The 14,536-nt window shown below is 36.1% G+C and overlaps 2 protein-coding genes across 3 annotated transcripts; one reads left to right on the plus strand and one right to left on the minus strand.

The window, feature by feature from the left end:
- Positions 1 to 740: 740 nt before the first annotated feature.
- On the minus strand, positions 741 to 7,332 carry tmem176l.4 (transmembrane protein 176l.4). 2 transcript variants are annotated; one of them, XM_042773177.1, is made up of 7 exons: positions 6,960 to 7,332; positions 6,366 to 6,571; positions 5,278 to 5,394; positions 5,054 to 5,110; positions 4,747 to 4,974; positions 4,459 to 4,578; positions 741 to 892 (listed from the first exon to the last, which is right to left on the minus strand). In XM_042773177.1, exons 2-7 carry the CDS (start codon positions 6,540 to 6,542, stop codon positions 830 to 832), a joined length of 762 nt encoding a protein of 253 aa, XP_042629111.1. In that variant the 5' UTR covers positions 6,543 to 6,571; positions 6,960 to 7,332; the 3' UTR covers positions 741 to 829. The 2 variants fall into 2 exon arrangements, with proteins under 2 accessions (XP_042629111.1, XP_042629110.1); XM_042773176.1 differs by lacking the exon at positions 741 to 892 and adding an exon at positions 4,027 to 4,350 and having other exon boundaries at positions 6,960 to 7,300.
- Positions 7,333 to 7,549: 217 nt separating this feature from the next.
- LOC109105077 (ubiquilin-4-like) lies at positions 7,550 to 14,226 on the plus strand. The gene is made up of 11 exons (XM_042773175.1): positions 7,550 to 7,738; positions 8,286 to 8,437; positions 8,546 to 8,703; positions 9,274 to 9,536; positions 9,741 to 9,899; positions 10,405 to 10,636; positions 10,931 to 11,070; positions 11,172 to 11,255; positions 11,353 to 11,468; positions 12,202 to 12,406; positions 13,288 to 14,226. The coding sequence occupies exons 1-11, from the start codon at positions 7,592 to 7,594 to the stop codon at positions 13,438 to 13,440; spliced, it is 1,809 nt and encodes a 602-aa protein (XP_042629109.1). The 5' UTR covers positions 7,550 to 7,591; the 3' UTR covers positions 13,441 to 14,226.
- Positions 14,227 to 14,536: the final 310 nt, after the last annotated feature.

Genomic DNA, 14,536 nt, shown 5'->3' on the forward strand with positions numbered 1-14,536 from the left:
TGTGTGTGTGTGTGTGTGTGTGTGTGTGTGTGTGTGTCTGTATAGTATATTCATTTTGGAACTTTAAACTTAACACTAACATTTCTGTGTGTGTGTGTGTGTGTGTGTGTGTGTGTGTGTGTGTGTGTGTGTAGTATATTCGTTTTGGAACTTTAAACTTAACACTAACATTTCTGTGTATGTGTGAGGTTGTTTCTGACTGGTCAAACTTACAGTGTTATAACTAACCCCAAGTTACAACACTCCCCGGTCTCCCCTATAAAAGATAACATCCATTAATCTGTATATATATATATATATATATATATATATATATATATGTATATATATATATATATATATATGTATATGTATATATATATATATGTATATGTATATATATATATATATAATATATATGTATATATATATATATGTATATATATATATATATATATATATATATATATATATATATATATACACATAATATAATTAAACACCAGGGCCAAATTTACTACATCTTATGCAAAATCTTTTGGAGTTAAAAAAAAACTACCGTCAGGATTTACAGAGAAAAAATAGCTATGAAAATGCGTGTAGCCTACAGTTATTTGTAGGAGTTTTCAGATGCAAAAAGAGGAGAGTAGGCGACTATTCAAATGAATCATGCAGGTGTTACTAAGGTTTGCTGTGGTCAGAAACCTACTTTAGTAGTCAGTTGCGGTAAGCTACTTGCGTCATTATCTAATGCCAAAAAAAAAACATTTTGTCCTCGGCTCTGCTTGCAAATTTGTGCTGCTCTTGGTAGATTCTGTTGATTATTATGGAAAATTTTATGTTCATTTTGTCATGCAGCACCAGCAGTGTCATCTTCCAGGAGTGGCTTGTGAAGTTCTGGATCCTCCACCGACTGCAAAACCACAAACAAACATGAACACACAGCAGCTCTCTGAAACTCTCATGATCACAGTGGGTTTGACTGATTGATTGTTGTAATAGTGCTGATGATTCAGTACCTTTGCATCTTCATCCTTCTTGCACAAAGCTTTTCCAGTCAAAACACAGAAACTGATGGCCACACAGAGCTGAAGGACAGACAGCAATATAATTATAATATCTAGTCCTCCGAGCATCATCTAGGTGAGAAAAGATCAGTGTCAGCTTATTTAAATAAAAATTAAGTAATTGTAATTTATTTTTTATTTATTTATTTATTTTTATTTTTTTGAGTTAACTATCAAAATATTTGTTGTAGCTTGTCTTACACTGTCTAAACAGATTTTGGTCCTTTGTTTCTGTGTTGTGAAAGGCAAATCCTCAATCTGTGAAAAATAAACGTAGGAGTTGCAGAATTGAGTTGCAGTATTATTTTCCACGGCGAGGTCCTTTGAATACAGCACAACAGCAGTGATAGCCAGTGCAGTACTGACTACATTCAGAATCATTGTGATGGCCAGCTGTAAAACACAAACAATATTTAAAACAAAACAAAACAGAGCCAGAAATATCATAAACAGATATAATGTAGACATGGCTTTCTTTCATAGACACTCACCAGACAAGTACTGGGAAACATAGCCTGAAGAATGCACACTATTCCAACTGCTAGGAACTAATAGACAAAAGAAAACAAAGAAACATATCTGTGCTTTCAAAATTTATAAAAAAAAAAAAATCAAATGAAATGTGAAATATGAGGTCAAAATGAAACCGTAGTCTTACCACACCACCAAGCCAAAAGGGTCCCTGGGAAAATGTATAAATACTATAGGACCTAACCCACAAGAACAAATTCTCCGCTGCAATATTGATGACACTAAATATAATTTGCATAATCTATGAAACAAGAGAAAAACATAGTGATGCCACCAGCTGTCACGAATCTGAAAAATTTCAAGATATAAAATTAAGAATGTACACAGCTACTGACAGTCCTGACAGCTTGAGATCTTTTTTTTTTTTTTTTTGCAATGTTTTTAAAACATTTTATTTAGTCATATAAAGTTACTTTAACTTTAACACTTTAACTGGCCACAACCATGGAAAATTTCAGTTGTTTGTCATTGTTTGAATAAATTTAATTTGGTTGTATTAACATATGCAACTAAAAACTGGAACTAACAAGTGCAGATTAGTTCTAAGAATTTTTTATGATCCAAATACAAAAATTGCATGTCATGTTTTCAGTACATTTAAATGTTTTAAAAAACATTCAATATATTGCACTGCATCATAATTGTGAAATATTATCTTTTTTAATTTTCAAATAAAATCTGTCTAAAATCAGAAGGCCTGAAAATATCAAAAAGGTATTTTGCAATTAATGTGTCAGACTCACTCCAAGCGCTGTGTGTATGTGCATCAGCTTCCCTTTCATATACTGGGATGCAGAACACATCGGACTGGAGCACAGAAAACCCAGAATCTGACACAGTACGGGCCATCTGCTCTTTGGGTTTGAGATGACAGTGACGATGGTCAAATCCTTATAATGAGACATTGTCAGAGACATGCTGCAGAAGAACAGATGAACTTCAACCAAAAAACAAGTGTAAGACTCATACACCAGAAAATCCATTTTGTTCTCCTTCACAAACATGCATTATTATGAAACAGCATTGCTAGTTTATTCATCGACTGCACCAACATTTCTGGAAGAAGTGAGCATCGATGTGTGTGCTAAAAAGAAGTTGTTGAGATTCAAGTCACACTGTTTAGCTTATAGAATGTTTTAACTTTTTTAATAGCATGCAACTTTTACAGATCTTGAAACACAGTAAACTCAAACTCACCTTATGAATAACTGACTGTATGTAAGTTACAGTGCAGACTGAAGGTTGACTCTGATCTGATCCTGATCTGTTGAAGGTGGAGCTGTTTTTGTCCCTGTCAGTGAATCTCATATTTCCTTTTTGTCCCTCTTGAAATTTAAAGAACCCGAGTCTATAGTCAGGATAACACTCAAACTCTGCACTCGAACTCACATACAGTCAATTACTCATAAGGTGAGTCTGAGTTTACTGTCTTGTTTGTGAAGGGAAGCAAAATGTTGAGTGTGACTTGAATCTCAACTTGTTTTTAGCAAGCACACACACTGATCTTCACTTATTATGAAAAAGTTGACGCATGAGACAACTTGTGAAGGGAAACAAAATGTTAGGAATTTACATAACTGTCATTTGGGCCATTATGATTTTCTGATGCATGAGTCTGTTTCTTTTGTCTTTATCTTGTGGGAAGGTTGAAGTTCATCCCTCCTGGCAGCACTCACCTGAAGGTTGACTCTGATCTGATCCTGATCTGTTGAAGGTGGAGTGTTTTTGTCCGTCAGTGAATCTCATGTTTCCTTTTTGTTCCTCTTGAAATTTAAAGAACCTGAGTCTATAGTCAGGATGTAACTGAAGACATCATAGACACTGTTGATATTAGCTAATATTAAGCCACAATACAGCATAAAAAGATCTCACATCTACAACTTGAGTATTCTTGTCTTCAGTTTTTAAGTTGAATTGAAAAAATGGTTAATTTTATTTGTATTTTTTTTAATGTCTTATTAACCTTTTTATGATTACTATTGTTCCCTAATTAATTTTTTATGTCAAGCACTTTGTATAATATTTATATAGACTTGCCTTGCCTTACTTACAGATTGATCAAATACAAAAAGTAAACTGGCACAGTCTAGTTGGTTGAATTGTGAGGATTGCAGTGTCATTTACTAAGCAATACGTAGTATTTAATTTCTCAATAACTATTTTTTCCTTCTGCTTTTTGATTAATTTTTAGGAACATTTTAGTTGATAGAAATATGGCTAATTTAATGCTCAACAGCAAGGCTGGACAGAGAATATCATAACCATAAATGAATCATGATCCAACTTTATTGCGTTGATATAAATGAAGGTGGCACTTGGCCTGAAAACTTTGCAAACGACTGATTTATATAAAAATGTTTGCTAAATAAATATATTTATTGATTTATTTTTTTTTCATTGTACAGAGAAAGATTCAGATTTCATTTAAAAAATGAAAACATGAAAAGGGTTGATATCAAGTGCTCCAGTCATTTATTTTAAAAAGCATCCCCAAAGATCACAACAAAATTGAAAAAGGTAATAATCTTCACACAGAGAGAGGGTTAACACCACTTTTGTAAAAGAAAAAAATAAGTGTAATTAAATGTGTAATTTAAAAGTGTTGCGGGTGAGATTTGCTTTAAATCTTTTCACTACAATACTGAGAGACAAAATGTCATTGCATTACAAGCACAAAGAACAGCTTTGATTGTTTTGTGTGTTCATCTTGTCATGCAGCACCAGCAGTGTCATCTTCCAGGAGCGGCTTGTGAAGTTCTGGATCCTCCACCGACTGCAAAACCACAAACAAACATGAACACACACAGCAGCTCTCTGAAACTCTCATGATCACAGTGGGTTTAACTGATTGATTGTTGTAATAGTGCTGATGATTCAGTACCTTTGCATCTTCATCCTTCTTGCACAAAGCTTTTCCAGTCAAAACACAGAAACTGATGGTCACACAGAGCTGAAGGACCGACAGAACTATCATCATGATATCTAGTCCTCTGAAGATCATCTACAGGTGAGTATAAAGATCAGAGTGTCAGTTTATTAAAAGGAAAATCAAGTCTGTAAGACATTTATCAATAAAACACAACAGTTCCTTCCTTATACTGTGAGTATTTTTAGAAGATGTGCAGTATCTAGTCTTGCACCATTAAAAGAAAAGAAAGATAATCATTACCTCAATGAGGTTTCTGTAGTGCAGACAGATGTCATTTCTCCTACTCATTTCAGGGGAAGGTGTTCTATAACCATAACCATAATTATAACCATTATAATAACTTGGATAATAAGAATTGTAGGTTTCACAGTATTCAGTATGATCATTTGCAAGGTCCACTGAATACAGCACAACAGCTGTGATAGCCAGTGCAGCACTGACTATGTGCAAAACCATCCCGATTATCACCTGTAAAACACAAACAATATATATAAAACTTGCAAAACTGGACCTGTCAAAAACACAAATGCCTTTGATAGACACTTACCAGACAAAAATTGGGAAACCTAGCTGCAAGAATACACACGATTCCAGCAACAAGGAACTATAATAAGCAAAAGCAAACAAACAATAAAACCATCTGTGTATACAAACGTTTTTTTTTTTTTTTTGCTTCAGATTTTGAACAAATCAAAAGAAAGATACTTTGTGAGATGCACCTCACAATATTAACTGATTTAGAAACATAAAAATGATCAGAATGAGTCTTACCACACTACCGAGCCAAAAGGGTCCCTGGGCTATTCTATACATGTTATAGTACAACCCGACGCATGTAAACACAATCCCCACCGCGATATTGAAGACACCAATTAACATCTGCACAATCTATGGAACAAGAGAACAATGTTGTTAAGAATATACCAAGTTGGCACAATGACACGGTAAGTCAACCAATCAAATTTTTGCTTTCAGTGTGGTGAGGTTATAAATGTAATAAATAAGTATTTTCACAACGTTTCCAAAATGTTTCATATTGTTTGACTAAATTACACATGGTTGCATAGCCTAAATAAATTTGCAACTAAAACGTAAGACATTTTCTAAAGCACATCAAGTTTTCGTATGTTTTCGAGACCCTAAGGGACATTTATATGTGCTCACTCACAAAAGCACTGAAAGCATCATCTTTCTATCACAAAAAAGCCCACTTACCCCATGGAATGGCAAAAAAATAAAAAATCTTTTTTTTTTTAATTAAGAAAGGTACTTGTCACTTCTTATCTCACAGTTCGACTTTTTTTCTTGCATTTCTAAGCTTATATCTCACAATTTTAAGAAAAAACCCAGAACTGCATGATATAAACTCTTTTCTGGCTTTCTCACTATTCCAAGTTAATATCTCACAATTCTGACTTTTTTCTTATATTTCTGAGTTTACATCTCACAATCCTGTTTTTTCCCCCACCATGAAATATAAAATAAAACAAGTATTTTCGAGTTTATATCTCACAATTCTGACTTTTCTTTTCAGAATTGTGGTGTTATATCTTGCATTAAGTAGTTAAGATAAAATAAAAAGGACTTTTTAACTTACTTTTGAAATATGAGATATGAGCTGAAAAGTTGTGATTACATTTTCCCACTTTTGTCCCTTTAGGCAGGGTTTCATAACATTTAGGTGTTTAAAAAAATGATTTAATACATTGTGTACTGGCATAATTTAACTGTAACCAAATTTCTGCATGTAACATTGAATGTTTTTTAAAGTTCTATCCAAAAATCTACCCATCTTAAAATCACAAGACCTGAACATATCAAAAAAGGCATTTTGCAATTAATGTAAGTGTCAGACTCACTCCAAAACTCGTATGGACGACTTTCAGTTGCCCTTTTTTGATGTCTTGGGATACAGAACAGACTGGACTGTAGCACAGAAAACCCAGAATCTGACACAGTACGGGCCATCTGCTCTTCGGGTTTGAGGCGACGGTGATGACCGTCAAACCCTCACCTTGAGACACTGTCAGAGTCATGCTGCAGCGCTGAACAATGACCAATCCTTCTGTATGAAACAAGAAGAGCAAATGATTATCATTTCAGGAGAATCAATATATTCATTATACTGAGTGAGTGAGAGAGAGAGAGAGAGAGAGAGAGAGAAACAACCTTAACACTTAATGAACACATAATAATAATAATAATAATAATAAAAAGTATTATAGCATGTAAATTAAATATTCTACACAGTATAAATATGCATGATTTTCAAAACAGCATTGCTGACTGACTGAAGTTTTCTCGCCTGTTTTGGAGGAAACCTGCATTATTATCATTTCTATATGGAAGTTGTGGTGCAGGATGTTTAACCACATCTTTAACATTCTTGTCTTTTTATTTTTGTTTTAAGTTTATTATATTATTGTTAATAATCATAAGAAACACTGTGTTACCTTAAACTCAGCTTGTGTGGCACGTCCGTGGGTCTCAGAACAGATGAGTGCAGAAAGCATGACTCTCTGGGCTTTTTTAAAGGCGGAGTTTTGATTTTTCCCGGCAGTGACTTCCTCATTAACTCAAAACAAGTGTAACAGGGAAGTTGTCCATGACCTGACTCACCGTTTAAAAACTGAAGATGTAAGTTGTTAATAATAACAACCGATGTTACTTTCCTTCACTCCACAACGTTGAAAATCAAAGGCAAGATTTTAAAAAGTTTCAGGGTGAATCTAAAATGTAGCGTCTGTAAATGATTGATTAGACATGGAAACATCGCCATCTAGACTGGTGTTACGGTATAGAGCGAGACTGGGTTAAAAAAAAAAAATAATAATTCTGGTCACCTTCAACAATAAGCTAAACTAATCAAATTTTTTTTTTTTCTTTGCTCGCTTTTCGTGAGCAGCCTGTCGAACAAACCCAAAAAAAAAAAGATTTGAAACTTAATTTATTACACACAGACGTTTTTCTCGATGGTTGATGACACTCCGCGCCACCAGAGGCGCTGCGGAACAATCGGCGTTTGCAGCACTTTTCCCCGCTGCTTGTTGGTGCGATGATGTAATGAAGTAAAAGAAGAGTAAAGATGGCGGAGAATAGCGGCACGGATCCTGCCGTGGAGACTAACACTGAGGAAAATGCCGCCGCTAGCGCGACTATCATTAAGGTCACCGTCAAAACACCGAAGGATAAAGAAGAAATAGCCATCGCTGAGGACTCATCTGTCTCACAGGTGATTTTTTGGCGGGTTCTTGTTGTGTGTAATCACCCGGGCGTTCGTTACACCAGCGGCTAACCTTAACAGCTTTAGCCGGAGAGCTAACGATTGACGACGAACAGTCCAGAGGCGAAAACCGTCGCAGGGGATGTTTAGAATGACTTCCACTTTTGCTATTACTTAAATTGGGTTATTTTGAGCATCTTATTAATCGTTTTTAGTCTTTCAAAACGCCTACAAAGTAAGAGTTTCTAACTAGCCGTTGTCGTTGAAGAAACGGCCTGCTCAGGCAGAAGGTTCTAGTGTGTCATCATTGGTCGCGCTCTTTCTGTTTTGCTTTGTTTTGTTGACTTCAAGAATATATGGATGGATGAATTAAATAACGTGTTAGGTAGCATTTCCTAGCGGCGCTAGCAGTGTTTATGTTAGTTCATTTGACTAGTTGCTGATGTTCGCGAGATCGGTTTTAATAAAGGAGATTGTGATGTTGTACAAAAGTGTGGTTTTATTGATCTGATTTCACGTATAACATCATAACCGCATGTTTTTGTCCTCACAACAGTTTAAAGAGGAAATCTCTAAACGATTTAAGGCGAAGCAGGACCAGCTGGTTCTGATTTTTGCCGGGAAGATCCTGAAGGATGGAGACACGCTCGGTCAGCATGGCATTAAAGACGGACTTACGGTTCATCTGGTCATCAAAACCGCACAAAAGTAAGATGACCTGCTTTTAGGGTCAAAACACCAGTGGTATTTTCATATTCAAAGCCACAATGTGTTGTAGGATAATGCCTGTGCATTTAAAGTGTTTTTTCCCTTCAGGAGTTCAAGTGGTAGTTCGCAGACCTCTGTCTCTTCTGGCCCTGGACCATCACAGGGCAACACAGCTGGAACCGCTAACCCCAGCCCAGCCGGCAATCTGGGCACTCCCCAGGGCAGCGGGCCGTCCCCAACCCCGACACAGCCACCCAATATACTAGGTGAGTAATATTTTTAAGGTTTATTATATTAGATGTCAGCCTGTTGTCTCTTTTACATGTAATTTAAAAATATTGTCTGTGTTTTGTGTTGGATCCAGTGCTGTTTTTGTTAATTGAAATAAAATAAAATGTAAACATCAGATGAAAGTCTTAAACCTAAAAGAAAATAAATGTTGCCTTGGCAGCTAACTGAAACAAGTACTGAAGCATTAAAATTACTGATACTAAAACTATTTAAGATAAATTAAATAATATATAAAAAAAAAGAAAATAACAAAAATACGAGGAAAACTTATGACAGAATGTACATATTTCCTAATCTATTCAAACTTCAGCTCACTGAATGTTTTCAGTGTAATTTAACAATATTGTTGTGGTGTTTTGTTGTGCTGCAATTTTATATTTTTTCAGTTTACTGGCTGAATTTTTTTTTTCTGAATTGATTTCTCTACAAATAATTGTTTGAAATACAAACATTGTGAATCCTAATGGAGTATTTTGTTCTTTGTAAGACAGTTCTGTAATTTTATTTTGCTTTTGTTTGACGCTGGTTCTCTTGTGTGTTTTCAGCTGGGTTTGGTGACCTCTCGGGCCTGTCTAACCTTGGGATGGGATCTGCCAACTTCATGGAGCTTCAGCAACAGATGCAGCGACAGCTCATGTCCAACCCTGAGATGCTGTCTCAGATCATGGAGAACCCGCTTGTGCAGAGCATGATGTCCAACCCTGACCTGATGAGGCAGATGATAGTGGCCAACCCACAGATGCAGCAACTGATGGAGCGCAACCCAGAGATTTCACACATGCTTAACAACCCAGAGCTCATGAGACAGGTATGCTCTTGGACTTGTACTACAGAATGGAAATTTACAAGATAGTTGATTTGTTTGCAATAATAAAATGCTAAAGTTAGTGTGCAGTTATATTTGTCGTCTTTATTCCAACTTGCACTAATAAAAGGTGTGCATTTGATTCACTGCATTAAGGAACTGATTTGTTGTAAGTAACATTCTTTTTTTTTTTTTTTTTGCTTGTTAACAATGGAGTTGGCACGAAACCCAGCCATGATGCAAGAGATGATGCGTAACCAGGATCGGGCGCTTAGCAACCTGGAGAGTATTCCCGGGGGTTACAATGCTCTTCGGAGGATGTACACAGACATTCAAGAGCCCATGTTTAGTGCTGCACGTGAACAGGTCAGACACATTTATTGATTTAAAAAATATTTATTTTAATGAGGAAATAATGTTATTTTAATTAAAATAAATAAAAAGGTTTTCACCTAAAATATCATTGAATTGATCAAATTCAAAGTCAAGTCTCACCACTCTGAAATGGCTAACAGTAAGTGTTAGGCAGCTTTCACACCGCAAGCATAAGTGGCACGTGAGCAGCGCTGAAGTGATGGTTTCGGCACAGAGTTTATTTTTGCTGCACCGCTCAGGCTCAATTAAAGTGACAGCACCCTTTTGATGAACAAAATAAATGTGATTTCACACTAAATGTGCTAAAAATGCACCGAATTTAACAAGAATTGGACTATGTCACAAAAGAAAAAGAAGAATCAAAAATATGTATAGAAGATTTACCCATTTAAAGCTTCCAGTGTGAATACTCTTGTGCGTCTGACTTGATGGTGACACGAAGCTCAAGCTTGCAGTGTGAAACAGGCGTTATATTGCATCATCTTATTTTGAACAGTTTGGAAATAACCCCTTCTCGGCATTGGGTGGAAATACTGATAACTCCGGAGTACAGCCCTCCAGGACAGAAAACCGAGAGCCCCTGCCAAATCCCTGGGGTCCCCCTGATGCCTCCGCCGCCACTACCACCACCACCTCTGGGACGGCTACCACCACCAGCTCCACCACAAGCTCAACCACACCCAGTGTGTCCAACCCTCTGGGCATAAGCTCCTCTAGCCTTGGAAACGGTAATGGCCTTTTATGTAAACATTTGGCTTTCATTTTAAAACCAGGTCCATGATTATTATTATTTATTTATTTTTTTTTTTGAGGATATGTTGTAGTAGAATTTGCAAGCAGATAATGTAAAAGCACAGATTATTTATTTTGTTAATAATAATAATAATGAAAAAAAAATTCTGGTTAAATACTGCATCAAAGGGTTTAAATCTCAGTGTAGAATTGCTTAGTATTTCTAATTGATTTTATGTTGAACTATTTATTTATTTTACTTTTTTTTTTTTTTTGTGGTATGCTTTTAGGTATGTTCAACAGTCCTGGCATGCAGAGCCTAATGCAACAGATCTCTGAGAACCCTCAGCTAATGCAGAACATGCTTTCTGCTCCTTATATGCGCACCATGATGCAGTCACTGTCCCAGAATCCTGATATTGCCTCACAGGTTGCAAGACCATCATTCCCAAAAGTTCATAATTCATAGAAATTTTAATTTACTATGATGATCTGTTATTAATATGTTCTAAAATCGAATCATTCTTTCAGGTATTTACGAACAACCCTCTCTTTGCCGGAAATCCACAGCTGCAGGAGCAAATGAGACAGCAGTTACCTGTATTTCTACAGCAGGTGTGTTCAGTTGGAATTGTTGTATATTATGTCTATGGGTTGTAGGATTCATTTGCTTTTATTTGCTAACTGACTTGTTTTTCTGACTCGCTTGCAGATGCAGAACCCAGAATCCCTTTCTGTCATGACAAATCCTCGAGCCATGCGAGCCCTAATGCAGATCCAGGAGGGACTGCAAACCCTTCAAACCGAAGCCCCTGGTCTCATGCCCAGGTGCAATTCCATTTGTCAACCTCTATAGAAACATGCAGGGCAAATTGATAGGACTTTTGTTTTTATTTATACACACAAACATTTATTTTTTTTTTTTATGTTTTTTAAAGAGTAGTCTCTAATGCTCACCAAGGCTCCATGTATTTGATCAATAATACAGTACAAACAGTAAATAGTGTAAGAATCGGAATCAGCTAAAAACACATCTCTTCCATCTTTATTTGACCCTCTAACTTTAGCACTCACTATTCTAATTCTATTCTTTAAAAAAAAAAATCTAACTAGCTTTCTAATCTTTTTGTATTCTATCTGTTTACTTTTCATTTATTATACAATTAACAAAAGCAAAAAAAAAAACCTTTAACACTAGGTTGCTCTATTCTTTTTCTATTCTATCTGTTTTCTTTTTATTTGTTATATTATTTAAAAGCCCTTGCTATGTGTACTGTGTTAAGCTAACCGAGACTTGTTATAGCACTTCTATATCATTGCTCTTTTGTTGATTTTGATTGCTTCCATTGTCCTCATTTGTAAGTCGCTTTGGATAAAAGCGTCTGCTAAATGACTAAATGTAAATAGTGTGAATTATTATTATAAATGCATTTAAAATTTATTCATGTGATGCAAAGCTGAATTTTCAGCAAGGTAAATTAGTTGACGGATCCCATAATCTAAACAAACAGCGCGGCGATATCTGCACTTTCCTAATTAAATGTGTCTTGTCTCTTTCTAGTCTGATACCTGGTGGGATGGCTGCTGGTATCCCTGGTGCCCCACTGCCCACAGGGGTGAATGTGACTCCTGAGAACCCTCCGCCCTCAGGCCCGGCCCCCGCCCCTGCCCCCACACCCACCCCCACCCCCGCTGCTGGAACAAACACCGCCCAGCAGCAGCTCATGCAACAGATGCTACAGATGTTTGCTGGAGGGAATGCATTGGTACTTAAGTTTTTTGTTGTTGTTGTTAATAACATCATTACTATTTCCCATTAGTTACCTATATTCTGGTGACTGGCCAAAATCTAATCTGTCCTGGCAGTTTCATAATGAAACAAAAATATTTTTACATTCTCATAATAACATAAACTGTCTTGTGTTTTGTGCCATTCCTTTTGGCAAAGAATCTGTCAAGTGAACTGAAATCAAATGCCCAATATGTCATAGTGCCCTTACGAAATTGCAAAAGGTCGTGATTTAACTAAGTGCATAGTCTGTTGTGCAAGGCACGCAGTTTGCTCATGGTCAGCTTATGATCCACATTTTTTTTTTTTTTTTTTACATTTTTGTGGACATATTTTTACAGCATTTCACCAGATTTGAAATCAAACTCATTTGTGAACCTGTTTTCACTGAAACAGCAGGTTTCCGCCAAGATAACAGCTCAAGGGTTTCATTATTGCAAGTGAAGAAATTAAGACAAAAGTCTTGTAGTGTTCCCTGTTGTAAAGTAAAATATGCTTATTACAAAATATAAATTTTTCACTTCTGTTTATTTACAGTGCAGTTGTTATACAGTAATAATATATTTACAGACTTGTGTAACTAAAACTCAGATTTCTACTACTAAAAAATATAATAATTATTTTATAATTGTTTAACTTTCTAAAAACCAGTGTGACTTGAGACACTATCACAACTAAAAAGATTTTTGGAGTCCAGGTACTTTTACTCCGGTCAGGTTAGACTATGAAAATGGGCTTTAGCAGACTTTAAAATGTGCAACATTTTCTTCTGGAAGGTGTATCACCAAATCTTGTGGGAAATACTGAGTATGTTATGTATATTTGATTGTGCTCACTTCTTTTCACCTTGCTTTGCAGACTCAGACTCCAGAAGTGCGTTTCCAGCAACAGCTGGAGCAGCTGAGTGCCATGGGCTTCATCAACAGGGAAGCCAACCTTCAGGCCCTCATCGCCACTGGGGGCGACATCAACGCTGCCATCGAAAGACTGCTCGGCTCTCAGCCTTCCTAATTCCATCAACTGAGAGCGTGCGAAGGGAGACAAGAAGCAAACATAGTCCTCATCACATAAAATCTGACAAGCCCTATATAGACAGAATTCCAATTACTCTAATCATGTTTTTTTTTTTCTTGCCTTTTTTTTTGATTCTTCAATCAGTTGATCTCTGAATCATCAGCAATGAGGCTTTCAAATTTGTTTCCTTAAACAAAAAACAAACAAACCAGAATCGCTGTGTAATGATGTCACACTAACCCCTCATCACTAGTAAGATGGGACAAAGCTTACAATTGCTGAACCAAGATTAAATTACCATTACTTACAATTAGAACACACTCACCGGGAATAAAATCCATACGCTTGATTACCGAGGCCCAGAGGGATTCTTGTCTTCTGTCAAAATGCTTGGTTTCCTTTAATTTCTCCCTGTTTCTCCTAATTCATGCCTGATCAAACCAGTATTTATTGCAGAAACATAGAGCTTAACCTTTACTCCCTTTCCGCCCTCCTCAGTTGACGTTGATTTGAGCGTTCCTTGACATTTTGATGTGTTAATCGAAATCTAATAGACATGAACGGAGCACTATAACACCTTGACTCTGATCGCTTACACTTCAGCTATTTTAGAAAGGAATGAGTTTTGGAGATGAGATTTGGAAAAGATATTCAGTCATCTCTTTTGTCTTTTGCCTTTGTGAGGAATGTACATGAATTGACCGTAAAGGCTTGTCATATGGGTAAGGTTGTAACAAAGCATCAATAAAATATTTCTCAGCTTAACAAGCAGTGGTGAACGTAGACACCATTTGTTTCGACCATATCTTTATGCTTTGACATAGAACTATTCTAGTGCCTGGAACACACTTGTATTGTATACTGGATACATCATCATCAAGTTGATCTGGCAAAAAAAAAAAAAAAAAAAAAAACAGCAGTTACAGCATGATAGTGATGCTAGCTTCTCTCAGTGCTAACCAACAGCCTTCTAATGGAAATAACTTTTTTGTGTTTTATTGTGAATTTAAAATGTTAAAATTTCTTTCTTTTTTTTGCTGCACGTCCATAATCCACTCTTTATTGAGCTTGAATTACATTACAGAAACCTATA

Source organism: Cyprinus carpio, chromosome A16 (assembly GCF_018340385.1).
Source record: "Cyprinus carpio isolate SPL01 chromosome A16, ASM1834038v1, whole genome shotgun sequence".
Taxonomy (NCBI): domain Eukaryota; kingdom Metazoa; phylum Chordata; class Actinopteri; order Cypriniformes; family Cyprinidae; genus Cyprinus; species Cyprinus carpio.